This window comes from Maniola hyperantus, chromosome 24 (assembly GCF_902806685.2).
Source record: "Maniola hyperantus chromosome 24, iAphHyp1.2, whole genome shotgun sequence".
Taxonomy (NCBI): domain Eukaryota; kingdom Metazoa; phylum Arthropoda; class Insecta; order Lepidoptera; family Nymphalidae; genus Maniola; species Maniola hyperantus.
The window spans coordinates 3,032,676-3,048,079 of NC_048559.1; the positions used below are offsets into that span (position 1 = coordinate 3,032,676).

Sequence of the window (15,404 nt, forward strand, 5' to 3'; positions counted from 1 at the left end):
TTCTTTTTTAAGGTCGGTCAAAAAGTAGCCTATGTTACTCCTTGGTTAATCTTCTTTTTGTCTGTGAAAGTCCGGTCAAAAGCCGTCGTGTTAAGACGTTCTGAAATAATAGCCCCTAGCCCGTTCAAACAGACAGACAGACAAAAATTTTAAAAACGTGGTCCGTGTAATTCAGTTATGGTACAGTTCAAATAACCATATGAGCTTAATATGAGGTAGTTATTTCGAAATCACAGACAGACACTTCAATCATTAGTAGGTAAGTACTAAGTAGGTATAGATTATTTTTACCAAGTTTAAAAATTAAACTTGGTAAAAATAATATGATAATAATAATTTCGCCGCATTCTCCCGAAGTAAATTTTCTGAAGATTTCACTTCTGCAGAGTGTGAATGTGAACTGCACACAATATTATTATGTTTTTTTGTCTTTTTTGACTGTTATGTTAACATCTTTACAAACATTTTGTTCATTCTTTTGTAAATTCAAACGAATAAACTCTTTTGTTTTATACAAACACTAGCGACCCGCCCCGGCTTCGCATGGGTGCTACGTAGATACTAAATAATGTGGTGTCATTGCGATGTCATTGCCTCGGAAACTCTCAAATAAGAGGATTTTTCCGACCTAGTTCTCATTATTTCAATTTCTCAAGGGATCTCTAATTTTTGGAGAATTGAACTATAGCTATAACCCTTCCTCTTAAATCATTCTATCTATTGGTGAAAACCGCATTAAAATCCGTTGCGAAGTTTAAAAGATCTACGCGTTCATACATACATACATACATACATACAGACAGCGGGAAGCGACTTTATTTTATACTACTATGTAAGATTGCACATATTAATATTATTATAAACCGATGGAAGAGATCGCATTAAGAGCCTCTCATATTTGCTCTAAAATGCAAGGGTTTAGTTAATGAGATTACAAATGCTTCAAATCTAGCATATTATATTATTATCATCCATAGATTAATGATTGGTCTCGCTATTATTATCATAATAATATATTGAAAATCTCAAGTACCCTTATCATTCCAGTGTGCCAACACGCTGACCTCGTTCTACCCGACTACGAAGAGATCATCATCATCATTATCATATCAGCCATTTGCCGGCCCAAGACACGGGAGTACGGGTCTCTCTCAGAATGAGAAGGGCTTACCTCATCATCATCATGATCAACCCATCACCGGCTCACTACAGAGCACAGGTCTCCTCTCAGAGTGAGAAGGGCTTTGGCCATACTCTACCACGTCTACCATACCATAATGGTACCATACTACCATAGTCTACCACGCTGGCCAAGTGCGGATTGGCAGACTTCACACACCTTTGAGAACATTATGGAGAACTCTCAGGCATGCAGGTTTCCTCACTATGTTTTCCTTCACCGTTAAAGCAAGATAGATAGATACATAGATATTTTTATTTGCATCATCACTGCTAGTGACTGACGGAGTTATTTTAACGACCTCCCTGGCGCAGTGGAAAGCACTATGGTCTTATTAGTGGCAGGCCCCGGATTCGATTCCTGGCAGGGGTTTGGAATTTTATAATTTCTAAATTTCTGGTCTGGTCTGGTGGAAGACTTCGGGCGTGGCTAGTTACCACCCTACCGACAAAGTCGTGCCGCCAAGCAATTATCAACGATAGACGTCCACTGCATGTCCACAAAAGTCCACAAGCCACGTTCTCGCCGCCTGAATCCAGCGGCTCCCTGCAACTCGTTTGATGTCGTCTGTCCGCCTAGTGGGGGGTCTTCGAACGCTGCGTTTTCCGGTGCGAAGTCGCTATCCCACAACGTTTAACGGCTTTTCGGACTATGTGCCTTGCCCAATGCCCATTGCCACTTGCCGCAACCCGTTGAGCGAGCGGGCGAGCAAGTGATGTTGGTTACTCTGGTTCCCCTACCAATCTCCTAATTTCTGATTAGATCACGTAGAGAAAATTAATTTAAATGAGATACTTTAAAAATTAATTCGATAAGAATACGAAAGGGAAACGACATAGGTACTTTTAGAAGATACATTATAAAAAGTTTTTATTTCTTACAAAAATATCACAATAATAAAAATACTAAATGAGAATAGAAATATCACAAAGCCTCTTGAATCTCAGTCAAAGATTTTCCTTTCGTCTCCGGTATGAAGAAAATGGTAAACAGAACTGCGCAAGCGCACGTACATGCGAAGAACCAGAACGCCACATGCCCGCCGACGGTCGCCAACAATGCCCCAAAAGCTGTGGTCACAAAGAACCCAAATAGCCACGATGTCGTCATGGTTATAGTGGAACCCTTGCTTCTGACGTTGGTTGTGAACATCTCCCCTATTATTGCATTTGGAATTATGCCAAGACCTGCAAAAATGATTTTACAAAGTGTAAGTTTTTAGGCCCAATTGTACAAGGACGCTTAAGGTTTTAGACACGAGGCTCTTCCGGACAGATTCCTGTTAGATGGCGTTGTTAGGTCGTTTCACAGGTTTTTTTTATTTTTTAGATTTACCTACTTTATGTGTCAAATTTCATCAAAAGTATAGTCCGACAAGGCTCTTTTGGCACTTGAATGACATTGACAGGGGGGCGCTGTTGCAGCAGCAGGGGGGAGAACAAAGACATACTACCTATTCAAACAAGAACAAATGGGACACTTGACGGCAACGTTAGTTCTGATTTTCGCCACGCGCCCTTTTTAGTCCTTATTTTAAAGGTAACCCGTACTTTTGATACGGCTACCTATTTAAAACTAAAGCTTCGAGGGTTCCAAACGCGTCCAATTCTAAGAAGAGCCCACTACAAACTCAACCGGGTGTTTGTGTCGGGAACCCTAAAGTACGTCTGAAAAACCTGTATCTCAGGATTCCCTCAGTCCCAATAGAAAATTTAAACTTACCAGAATCGTAACCAATGTAGAACAAAATCAGAACCACCAATGGTAACCACTTTATATAACTTATAACCGGGTTTCCTATGTGGTCTAAATAAAAGTATAAACCAAGTGTGAACTGAAAATAAATAATATTATAACAATTTAAAATAAAAACCGACTAAGTGCGAGTCAGACTCGCGCACCAAGGGTTCCATACTCGGGTATTTATTTTGACATTTTGCACGATAAATCTAAAACTAGTATGCATAAAAATAATTCAAAACTAGTTTTAGAATGTACAGGTAAAACCCTTTCATATGACACCCCACTTGGTATATTTATCTTACTTTGAAAATTGAAAATTCTAATGTTTGTTCATGAATGTGTTATAGGGTAGGTACTTCCTGTTGACCTAGAATCATGAAATTTTGAAGGTAGGTAGGTCTTATAGCCAGTGGCGTGCACAGGGTTTGAAGCCAGGGTAGGCATTAGTTAGGTAGGAACCTGTTTACTGGCAGGTCATAATGAAAAATATGCATTGAGCTTACAACTGGGGTAAGCCGTACATTTATGCTTCTATGACCTGCACGCTACTGCTTATAGCACAAGTAAAGGAGAAATCCGAAAACCATGATTTTGTGGTCACATCACAAAAAAAAATGTTCACGAAAAAATTAATTTACTAAATCATAGATATATAGATGGCGATATATTGTACGTTGGTACGATACCCTTCGTGGTTGAGTCCGACTCGCACTTGACCGATTTTTAGAATAACGCCAACTGATTTCTATGATACTGATCCATTACTCCCTGTGACTTACCATACTCAAAGAACATAATGCACATGACATTATCAAAATTTTTTTCCTTCCAACACTTTCAATAAAGAATGGTGTTACAATACTTCCTGACAGTTGGAAACATACAACTATTATCATAGCTAAACCAGATTCTATCGACGATCCAGCCATATCGAATATAGCTGCAGAAAAGAAAACTACTGGTAAAATGCCGCTGCAGTGTTGCAATATGTTTATAATAACAACTATAAACAATGCTTTTCTGTTACTTCGAACGGTAAATAACTCTATCCATTCCCTTATAGTACTAGACTTAGAACTGTTTAGTTCCTTTTTTGTTTTCAGCGTTTCATCGATATCTTCGAATCTGCCTAAATCTTGTAACACTTTTCTTAATTCTTCATCTCTATCTGTGGAATGAAAATATGAATAAAAATAGGAATTCGCTCTTAAATTAATTTAAAGGATGAAAATACAGATTTTGATAAAGCATATTTAAAAACTATCTATATATTATATATATATATAAAAGGAAACGCTGACTGACTGATCTATCAACGAACAGCTCGAACTATTAGACGGATCGGGCAGAAATTTATCACACATATAGCTATTATAACGTAGGCATCCGCTAAGAAAGGGTTTTTGAAAATTCAATCCCTAAGGGGCTAAAATTGGTGTTTGAATTATTGTGATTAGTCCACGCGGACGAAGTCGCGGGCATAAGCTAATTTAGCCTTATCTAATTACTATATAAATCATGACCGCGTGGAATGGTGCCAAGAATACTGGCTGCATTTCCGCGCTGGACAGCCAGGCTGATCCGCTGCGCAAAAAATGAGCCAGCTAATTTTAATATAAGTAGGCCCTGATCACAGATTCAGAATCAACCAAAGAAATCCAGGCAGAAGTATCATCATCATGATCAATCCATTTCTAGGTTATAGACAAAATATTATATCTCTACGTTACACGTGCCAAATTAGTTACCTACTACTTTCCTAGTGGTTTATACTTTACACCGGCGGCGTCGTGCAAGGTAGGATATTTTCTCCTCTCATACTTCTAGTTTACGTCATTGATAACATTCATCATCATCATCATAATGATCAACCATGGCTGGCTCACTACAGAGCAGGGTCCCTCTCAGAATGAGAAGGGTTTTGGCAATAGTCTAGCACGTTGGTCAAGTGCGGATTAGCAAACCACTATTACTTGTTTTGAAATGAAACTAGCATAACAAATAATCAATTTAACCAACCTTGTAACGCGAAAAAAATTGGCGACTCCGGTATGAAGAACAAGCAAAATAAGAAAATTACAGATATAGCCAGGGCAATGTAAGTGGTCCCATGGTATGAAATATAAGGTCCAGTAGCATATAACACTATAGAACCCACTGTCATAAATACTCCAATGGTTGTTAAAAGAATTCCTCTTATACTTGCAGAACTGAAAACATACATTGTAAGTAATGAAATTGTTATCTCTTTACTTCTATACTAATATTATAAATGCGAAAGTGTGCCTGTCTGTCTGTCCGTCTATCTGTCTGCTAACCTTTCACGGCCCAACCGTTCAACCGATTTTAACGAAATTTGGTACAACGATAGCTTACATCCAGGGGAAGGACATAGGCTACTTTTTATCCCGGAAAATCAAAGAGTACCAACGGGATTTTTAAAAACCTAAATCCACGCGGACGAATCGTGGGCATCATCTAGTAAGTAATATTAAAAGAAAAGGTGACTGACTGACTGATCTATCAACGCACAACTCAAACTACCGGACGGATCGGGCTGAAATTTGGCATGCAGATAGCTGTTATGACGTAAGCATCCGCTAGTATAGCCAATAGTGAGCGAGCGTAAACCAATCAGACGTGATTGCGATCGTGACATTGTAGCTGTCATTCCACCGCAATCGAGCAGCTGAACATACTCACGAAATTTCACCAATATACACCAAGTTCATAACATTAATTGCACCACCGCCGACTCCAACCATGAACCTCCCAATATACAGCATTGCCACGTTTCTACTTATTGCCAAAATTACGTAAGCGATCACCATTATGATGCCACCTGATATCAAACATGGCTTTCGACCTCTTATGTTTGATAACCATAGCACGATATACGGACCTGAAACGGTTATTTTATAGGTATAGCGAGAGGATGTCACATGTTACGTACATTTGATCGAGATAAAACTGACCATTATAGCGCTAGGCCCTAGGGACGCAAGGGGAAAACATGTTAAAGGTCACACATTACCAGATCTACGTATTTCCGGCTAAGTAAGAGTGTTATTTCTTTTCGGAATTAATATAAAGTTCAATGTGTAATCTATCCTGTCGAGTATGCGGGAGATCGGGATTTCTTTTCGGAATTATGTGCATTTAATCAATTAAATATCACTTGCTTTAACGGTGCAGGAAAACATCGTGAGGAGACCTGCTTGACGGAGAGTCATCCATAATGTTCTCAAAGGTGTGTTAAGTTTGCTGATCCGCACCGAACCAGCGTGGCAGACTGTTGCCTGAACCCTCCTCATTCTGAGAGTAGAGCCGTTCTCGGTAATAGGTTGATACTTGATTATGATGAGTGTACGGGGTTAGACAGGGTTTGACCTTCTACGTACCTAGTATTGATCCTAGGTAGATAAAAGTAGCGACTAGGGACAGTTGTGTTTCAGTCAGTAAGTACGGGAGCGGCGACTGTTTAAGGTCGCGTAGTTTTGGTATCACAGGCCCCGTCCAACTGAGAGAGTAGCCATTTATTAGTTGACCTAGATATACTGAAAACAATTTAAAGTTTTACAATAATTAAGAACCCAATATAAGCTAATACGGAAAAAAAATATTGTTTTACTAGCTTATGCTCGCGACTTCTTCCGCGTGGACTACACAAATTTCAAACCCCTATTTCACCCCCTTATGGGTTGAATTTTCAAAAATCCTTTCTTAGCGGATGGCTACGTCATAATAGCTATCTGCATGCTAAATTTCAGTCCGATCCGTCCAGTAGTTTGAGCTGTGCCTTGATAGATCAGTCAGTCAGTCAGTCAGTCAGTCAGTCAGTCAGTCAGTCAGTCAGTCAGTCAGTCAGTCAGTCACCTTTTCCTTTTATATATTTAGATAATGTATAATCAGATACTTTTTAGGGTTCCGTACCTCAAAAGGAAAGATGGACCCTTATAGGATCACTTTGTTGTCTGTCCTGTCTGTGAAGAAAGCCTATAGGGCACGATATTTATGCATCTTAAAAAGTAGTAAGTTGTGTATAGCTATACTCAAATCGGGTAAAAAGGTAAAACAATAGGCACTTACAACATGAAGAAATGATCACTTGCCGTCTAACTCCAGAAATTTTTGCGAACATTTTAATTTTTGCAAAGATAATATGATCACACTTACAAAATGCTTACAGCAAAATGAATATCTTTTTACTACTTAATATCTGTCTTATCTTAAGATTAAACCGATGTAAATATTTGATAAACCTAAGAGCAAGCATTTCCAGATATTTATATTTATATTTTAATACATAGTATGAAAACTCGGGTTTAATCAGAATCATCATCATCATGATCAACTCATCGTCGGCCTCAGACAGAGCACGGGTCTCCTCTCAGAGTGAGAAGGGTTTTGGCCATAGTCTACCACGCTGGCCATGTGCGGATTGGTAGACTTCACACACCTTTGAGAACATTATGGAGAACTCTCAGGCATGCAGGTTTCCTCACGATGTTTTTCTTCACCGTTAAAGCAAGTGATATTTAATTAATTAAAACGCACATAACTCCGAAAAGTTAGAGGTGCGTGCCCGGGATCGAATCCCTGACCTCCGATTAGGATGCGGATTGCGGACGTTCTAACCACTAGGCTGTCACAGCTATTGATAACATTATGTAAATTAAATGTATCTTAAGTAAACAAACAATAATCATCATCATCAACCCATTGGCGGCTGACTACTGAGGATAGGAGACCCGTGCTCTGTAGTGAGCCGGCGATGGGTTGATCATGATGATGATGATGATGATGAAACAATAATAAATTATAAATAATTTAACTTTTATTACAAAAAACAAAAATTACAAACAACATTAACACCAATTAAGTTTATAGATTTAGTTACGATAAGTGATTGAGAATGCTTTCTTATTTGTTGAGAAATTCTTGTATTTCCAACAAACTCTTCCCTTTGGTCTCTATAAGAAAAAAGAAGGTGAATAGAAACGCACATGTACACACACACGTGAAAAACCAAAAAATAACATGGCCGCCAACAATTTCCAACAGGATTCCACACCCTGTGCTAACGAGGAATGCACACAACCAGCCCAGGGTCATGGTTAAAGTTGATCCTTTGCTTCTGACGTTAGACGTGAACATTTCACCTACGATAACATTTGGGACTACGCCTAAACCTGAAAATAAAGGTAGGTATATTAAAAAAAATGCTGAATTAAATTGCCGAGTGCCTTCAGTAATTTTTAGGGTTCCGTAGGCAAATGGAAAGAACGGAACCCTTATATTATAGATTCGTCATGTCTGTCTGTCTGTCCGTCCGTATGTCACAGCCAATTTTTTCCGAAACTATAAGAGCGATACTGTTGAAACTTGGTAAGTAGATGTATTCTGTGAACCGCATTAAGATTTTTACACAAAAATAGAAAAAAAACAATAAATTTCGGGGTTCCCCATACTTAGAACTGAAACTTTCTTTTTTTTCATCAAACCCATACGTGTGGGGTATCTATGAATAGGTCTTCAAAAATGATATTGAGGTTTCTAATATCATTTTTTTCTAAACTGAATAGTTTGCGCGAGAGACACTTCCAAAGTGGTAAAATGTGTGCCCCCCCCCCCCCCTGTAAAAACTAAAAAAAATATATGATGTACATTACCATGCAAACTTCCACCGAAAATTGATTTGAACGAGATCTAGTAGGTACCTAATTAGTTTTTGATTTGCAAAATGTCGATAAAATACGATTGTAGTACAGCACCCTCAGTGCGCGAGTCTGATTCGCACTTGGTCGGTTTTTTACCACAAAATAGAAAGAACAAAGCTGAGTCTCTGTTTGTTTTTGATGACCTTCCTTGCACAGTGGTGAACACTGGTCAATTCTAACCCGGGATCGGTTTGACATTTTATAATTTCTTCTTATCCTTTCAACTTATGGGAAGCTTCAGCCATCGATTCGGCGAGATAATATTCTGTATTTACGTCCAAATTAGATATATCCCTATTCGTGAAACGTGTATAGACTGCATGCGAAACAGTTATTTTGGGCAAAAGCCCATTATCATGAGTAGATGAGCTTTCGTCCAAGATATGTTTTGTAAACGATTACTTACCAAAATCAAAAGAGATGAAATATACAACCAATATCACTAAAGGAAACCATTTAAATTTTTCTATTAACGAAGTGTCCACAGAGTTAAAGTAAAAGTATAACCCCAGCAGAAACTGAAATAATAGAAATCAGTGCATGTTACCCATTGATTCAAAATCGATCAAAAAACAAAACGAGATAAAAATTCTATTTTTGAAAATGTGTAGGTAAAAGGTAATCTTTATCATCGTAAGCTTTTCATTTATGTTACTGACTACTTGGTGCTTTAAGATACCTCGATAAAAGATGGTGGTCTCAGAACAGTTGACTCTAACATAGATATAGATGGGAAATGACTTACCATACTCAACGAGCATAAAAATGTAGATATTAATAACATGATTCTCCTTCCTGCCCTCTCGACAAACACCGATGACAGAGTACTTCCAATCAATTGAAATGACAAAATAATGATCATAGAGAGATTAGTGCTCACTGACGAGGCAGCCATTTCAAATATAGACGCGCAGAAATACAGAACCACTATAAATCCGCTGGTATTTGTCGAGATGTTTAAAATAAGTACAATGAAAAACGCCTGAAAAAGAATTTATTTAATATAATTTATTATTTATTAATTACAAGAATGTAGCAATTTTTTATTGACGCTATTGACGCATTTTCCTGTGACGTCACACGGATTTAGGTTATTTGAAGATACTGTTGGACTTTCTGAGGGGGTGGGGGGGGCTTGGGGCTTATGTTATGGAGAGAAACCAGTTGGAGCTGTACGTTATGCCCAGTTTCTCCTTTTGTTTATTTATAACTATGGATTAAAAGATCTGAAGAAAAACTAATAGAATCGTTGATCGTATCGAACGAATAGATGAGAAGATTTTCTTTTCCTAAATTATTACTTTCAGGTGTTTGTATATAAACGGGTAGAACAGTTCCTCCGGGGCAGAAAAAAATGGTAACAGTCTGAGTCAGAGCTCCAAGATGCTCCAAGATGCATCATCGATTGATGTATTGTAGTAGGCGCAACAAGACCTTGTCACCCTAAAAAATATTTTAATGATTCAAAGAACTTATGAATGTACCTTTCTGTTACTTGTTATTGTAAATAGCTCGGACCAGTCTTTCATGCTACTGGTTTGCACATACTCCTTTTTGACTGATATTAATTTATCTATGTCTTCTGATCTGCCCAAATCTTGTAAATATTCCTTAACTTTATCATCATCACCTATAACAATATACCTAAGTTCATTAATACGTCCCGCGAGTCTGATTTTCCTATATCATTTTTAAAATACCAATGGGCAAGGCACATAGTTCGAAAACACGATAGACGTTGGGGTGGTAAGGTGCTAGAATAATGACTTGGCACCAGAAAGCGCAGCTTTGGTAGATACAGCTGCTCGATTGCGGTAGAGTAACAGCAAAAATGTCACGATCGCAATCTGTAGGGCGATTGTCTAAAACCTGCATCAATCATTATTACAATCTCAATTGTTCTGATTGGCTGAATTTGTGCGATTCTTGTTGCAACAATGCATTGTGGCCAATAGTGAGCGAGCATTAACCAATCAGAGATGATTGCGATCGTGACATTGTAGCTGTCAAACAACCGCGGTAGGGCCACACGTCTGATTGGTTTACGCTCGCTTTGGCTACAATGCATGGTTGCAACAAGAATCGCACAAATTCAGCCAGTCATAACAAATGAGATTGTAATAATGATTGATGCAGGTTTTACGAAATTGACTTACAGATGAACAGAATGATATCAACCAAGGCGGTGCAAACCCGTCTTGTGGAAGTCCCTACAAGAAACCTATGTCAAGCTAATGACGCTAATTACGGTCTCAAGTTTCCAATTCTCAAATTACGGTCTCACGGAATGTACTATACCTTTTAAAATATAAAATATCGGTGACTCAGGTATAAATATGGCTCCTATTGCAACACATATAAACATGCCGAAACCACAGAAAGTCGTCCCAGAGTACGACAGAAATGAACCAATTAAAAACATCAATATAGTGCCCATTGTCTGACTTATACCAATCACTATTAGAAGAATGCCTCTGATATTTGTTGATCTGTAAAACAAATTAAAACATTGATTAATTAACCTATGTAATATACAAGGTAATTTATTCCTTACAACTATGAAGGTTCCGAGAACTTTCTTTATTTGTAGGTACAACTTATTGTCTTTCCAACAATAGATCTCTCACAGCCGTACTCATAGTCGCTTAATCGTTACTTAAGATTGAGTTAATCGAGACAGAGCTATATCTCTTACATGAATCGGTTTGGTTTTAAATCAATTTTAAGTGACGATTAGCGACTCTGAGTACGGCGGTCAGTGCACTCAAATTATACAGGGTGTAACCAGAACGCTAGCAAAAACTTGGCGTAATTGTTATACTACCTAAACACAATCCAATACCAATAACCATTTGCCACACTTTGTAGTTTTAGTGATTTAGTATTTTTCAAACCCGCAATGTATAGCGTGCAAAACTCGGGCCAATGCCCCGCCTACAACGTGACTCCGGGTGGCCTACTTGCGCAACGTTCGTTGACCTTTAGCGTCAATCAGATGTCTTATTTGCAATATATCGGAAACATTTACAAAATTATAGGATTTTTAAAGTTTTTTACGCGTTTTTTTGTGGTATCATATCAGTCATCGTCAGTACCTATTATCACCTGTCCTCGTTTTTGCCAGCGTTCTGGTTACACCCTGTATTTTTCTAAAAGCTGATAGCTCTAGCTATGAAAGAATATGATGATGAAATATTTCCATAACCGCAGAAGTTAGATAATATATTATAGTAAGAATTAGAGAGAGACTTATAATAAATAGAATTTCTTTAAAAGATGTAACATTTGAATACATGATCTAAACACGTGAGTACAGCCGGGACAGATATTATTTAGAATTTGAATACAAATTAATTATTTTCTTATTTCCCGATGAAGACGGACAAGAGGACGGACAGACGGACAAGCAGTGGATTTTTAGTAAAGGGGTAATAGACAACGTTCCTGTTGCTGTGGTAAGCACTGTGGTCTTATTAGTGGGAGGTCCCGGGTTCGATTCCTGGCAGGCGTTTGGAATTTTATAATTTCTAAATTTCTGGTCTGGTCTGGTAGGAGCCTTCGGCCGTGCCTAGCTACTACCCTACCGGCAAATCTGTGCCGCCAAGCGATTTAGCGTTCCAGTACGATGCCGCCCGCATCCATCTTAGATTGCATCATCACTTACCTCAGGTGGGATTGCAGTCAAGGGCTAACTTATATCTGAACTAGCTGATGCCCGCGACTTAGTCCTCATGGAATGAGGTTTTTAAAATTCCTGTGGGAACTTGGCAATTTTTAAATTTTTCTCTCCGTAAGAACCATCCTCGTACTTCAAGGAATATTATAAAAAAAGAATTAGCGAAATCGGTTCAGCTGTTCTCGAGATTAGCCATCAGAAACACATTTAGCGATTCATTTTTATATATAAAGATAAAAAATCTCAATCTGTGGACCAGGATATTATAATACGCACGCAATTTCACCAATATACACAATCGTCATCACAGTAAGTATGCCTTCAGCGAAACCCAGAATTACCCTGCTGCAGTACACCATAGCCAAGTTCGTAGCTAGGGACAGTATACACGATCCTATCCCTGAGAGCATAGCAGCGCCCAGGAGACATGGTTTCCTTCCAACGGTATTTGATAACCACCCAGAAAGGTAAGGACCTGGGAAATTTAAAAAAAACTGATTTATTTTGGAGAGTGTGCTCAGGAACTTCAAAATATTGTTCCTCCTTCACCGTTCTACCAATTTTTAGGGTTCCGTACCTCAAAAGAAAAAACGGAACCCTTATAGGATCACTTTGTTGTCTGTCTGTCTGTCTGTCGGTCTGTCAAGAAACCTAAAGGGTACTTCCCGTTGACCTAGAATAATGAAATTTGGCAGGTCGGTAGGTCTTATAGCAGACATTCGGGGAAAAATCTGAAAACCGTGAATTTGTGGTTACATCACTTAAATTGTGGTCATGAACTAATAATTAGTATTTTAAATTTTGAAGTAAGATAACTATATCAAGTGGGTTATCATATGAAAGGTCTTCACCTGTTCATTCTAAAACAGATTTTTATTTATTTTTATGCATCATAGTTTTTGAATTATGGAGCAAAATGTCGAAAAAATACAACTGTAGTACGGAACCCTCGTTGCACGGACAGCGGCATGCGCGGCTTGCAGTCACAACCGCGACCCCTGCGCGAACTGACTCCCTTGAAAAAGGACCCCGGATGGGTTCGAAACTAGTCGTGCCAACGTCGACTAAATACGTGAGTAAAGCCGCTGACAGATATTATATATAATGGAAATCACTCACGATAGTTTAAACGTTAAGTAAACCAGTTAAATTTAGAAGAAAAAAAAAACCTGGTATAGCCCCTATATAAGCAATGGTGCCAATCAGTGACAATTGGGTATCGGTCAGGTTATACGGAATCGGCGATTGCTCTGGATCCTGTAACTTCGGAGTAACAGTTCCAGTCCAGGCCGTATGGTATCCAACAGCTATTTGTCCCAAGTACACTGGAAAAGAAATCATCATCATCTCAAACCATCGTCGCGCGTAGAATTGCCAGGCGTCCGGATAAAGCCGGATATAGGTAGGCTTTTTGATTGCGTGTCCGGCCAAAATAAACGGTTTCCGGTTTGTCCGGCTTTTGTTAGGCTTTTTACATTTCGCAAACGAGCGTGGCCGAGCGCAGGCGAGTCGACTATCGGTCGCTCCCGCAGGCGGCAGTGCCGCCTGACAACAAGATTTATGACAATAATAAAAAAAGCTTGACTTTGTTTACAATTTTTTTGTCGTACCTACCTATTAATACTAAGACACAAAATCCTCAATAATGTAGGGTGTCCGGCCCTTCTACCCAAATGTCCGGCCAAACCATAGATAACACACTATATACCAGTGGCCAAACTGGTCGGCTATTAGGTTTGGCGACCTGGCAACCCTAGTCGCGCGTCAGCCCACTACTTTACTTTTTACTTTTTATTGAATGGTTTACTAGCGATTTTAACATAAAACTTAGTACCTAACTATAATAAATACATAGATTTTTTTATCATGCACAACTATGTTAAATCATTTAAAAGTAAACACTGCATGCAAATTCCGTACAGATACCAGAGTTACAAAGGAGATAACAATTAAAGTAAAGATTCCATACAGTATGTCTGTAATTATGGTTAAAAACTGCTGAGAATGGGTCTCCTCTCAGAATGAGAAGGATTTAGGGACTTAAACTTAGGCGATAGCCCAGCACGCTGCAGCTGGCCAAGTGCGTGCAGACTTTACACATCTTTGAGAACATTATGGCTAACTCTCCGGCATACAGGCTTTATCGCGATGTTTTCCTTCACTCCAAAGCAAGTAACTGACTGATCTATCAACGCACAGCTCAAACTACTGGACGGATCGGGCTAAAATTTGGCATGCAGATAGCTATTATGACGTAGACACCCGCTAAGAAAGGATTTTTGAAAATTCAACCCCTATAGGGGGTAGTAATATTATAGCATGGATGGATCACGGAAAATGTGTAAGCATTAAAGTCGTGTATAACAAACTAGATAATGCCCGCGACTTCGTCCGCGTGGATTTAGGTTTTTAAAAATCCCGTGGGAATTCTTTGATTTTTGAGATAACAAGTAGTCCATGTCCTTTCCCGGAATGCAAGCTATCTCTGTACCAAATTTCGTCAAAATCGGTTGAACGGATGGGCCGTGAAAGGCTAGCAGACAGACAGACAGACACACTTTTTCATTTATAATATTAGTATGGATTAATTTATTGTCTTGTCAACAGGAATTTAAACGTTAAAAAGTGGTTTATTATCATGTACAAGTTACTCACGGCACAATGACACCAACACCTGTTTTTTCACGCCAGTAATCTGCATAAACATACTTCTAAAACTTGATGTCAGCTCACACTATCAATAATTATAATGTAACCTATAGAAGGAGAGCCAGCGCGTGCCCGACCTTCGTTATTTTATACAAGTTAAAAGTTGATCTGCGTATTGTCCACAACATAGGGAAGAAAGATCAGCGACTATGAAGTTTGGATCATGGTGGCTTTGGGATATAACAGGCAATAAAGGTGTAAAATATCTTACGTCAATCAATCAAATTATTTATTGCTTATTTGTGTTTACAGATGGTAAATAGTCATATTGTGATGGTTGGTACAGCCAAATTATAAAGTCCAATTTTTTTTGGTATTCCAAATCTAAATTTAGTATTTGAAATCACACTTAATCGTGGCAACCGTCTGACAGACA

General features: G+C 38.6%; 2 protein-coding genes across 2 annotated transcripts; both read right to left on the reverse strand.

Moving 5' to 3' along the window:
• Positions 1-2,029: 2,029 nt before the first annotated feature.
• LOC117993392 (facilitated trehalose transporter Tret1-like) lies at positions 2,030-7,104 on the reverse strand. Its single transcript, XM_034981184.2, has 7 exons — positions 7,013-7,104; positions 6,325-6,480; positions 5,627-5,825; positions 4,943-5,133; positions 3,703-4,091; positions 2,903-3,014; positions 2,030-2,367 (listed from the first exon to the last, which is right to left on the reverse strand). Exons 1-7 carry the CDS (start codon positions 7,062-7,064, stop codon positions 2,105-2,107), a joined length of 1,362 nt encoding a protein of 453 aa, XP_034837075.2. The 5' UTR covers positions 7,065-7,104; the 3' UTR covers positions 2,030-2,104.
• A 728-nt stretch (positions 7,105-7,832) lies between these two features.
• LOC117993733 (facilitated trehalose transporter Tret1-like) lies at positions 7,833-15,053 on the reverse strand. Its single transcript, XM_034981547.2, has 8 exons — positions 14,975-15,053; positions 13,489-13,644; positions 12,596-12,794; positions 10,942-11,132; positions 10,128-10,273; positions 9,389-9,625; positions 9,050-9,161; positions 7,833-8,115 (listed from the first exon to the last, which is right to left on the reverse strand). Exons 1-8 carry the CDS (start codon positions 15,024-15,026, stop codon positions 7,847-7,849), a joined length of 1,362 nt encoding a protein of 453 aa, XP_034837438.2. The 5' UTR covers positions 15,027-15,053; the 3' UTR covers positions 7,833-7,846.
• Between the last annotated feature and the right edge of the window lie 351 nt (positions 15,054-15,404).

Coding starts and splice junctions, on each gene's coding strand:
- LOC117993392 (XM_034981184.2), bottom strand. CDS start 7,064: ATGTTCGCAAAAATTTCTGGAGTTAGACGGCAAGTGATCATTTCTTCA. Junction 5,826..6,324: donor CTACCTAGGATCAATACTAG/GTACGTAGAAGG, acceptor TAACCGTTTCAG/GTCCGTATATCGTGCTATGG. Junction 4,092..4,942: donor AATTTTTTTCGCGTTACAAG/GTTGGTTAAATT, acceptor TTCATTCCACAG/ATAGAGATGAAGAATTAAGA.
- LOC117993733 (XM_034981547.2), bottom strand. CDS start 15,026: ATGTTTATGCAGATTACTGGCGTGAAAAAACAGGTGTTGGTGTCATTG. Junction 11,133..12,595: donor GTGTATATTGGTGAAATTGC/GTGCGTATTATA, acceptor TTTGTTTTACAG/ATCAACAAATATCAGAGGCA. Junction 8,116..9,049: donor TTTCATCTCTTTTGATTTTG/GTAAGTAATCGT, acceptor CTTTATTTTCAG/GTTTAGGCGTAGTCCCAAAT.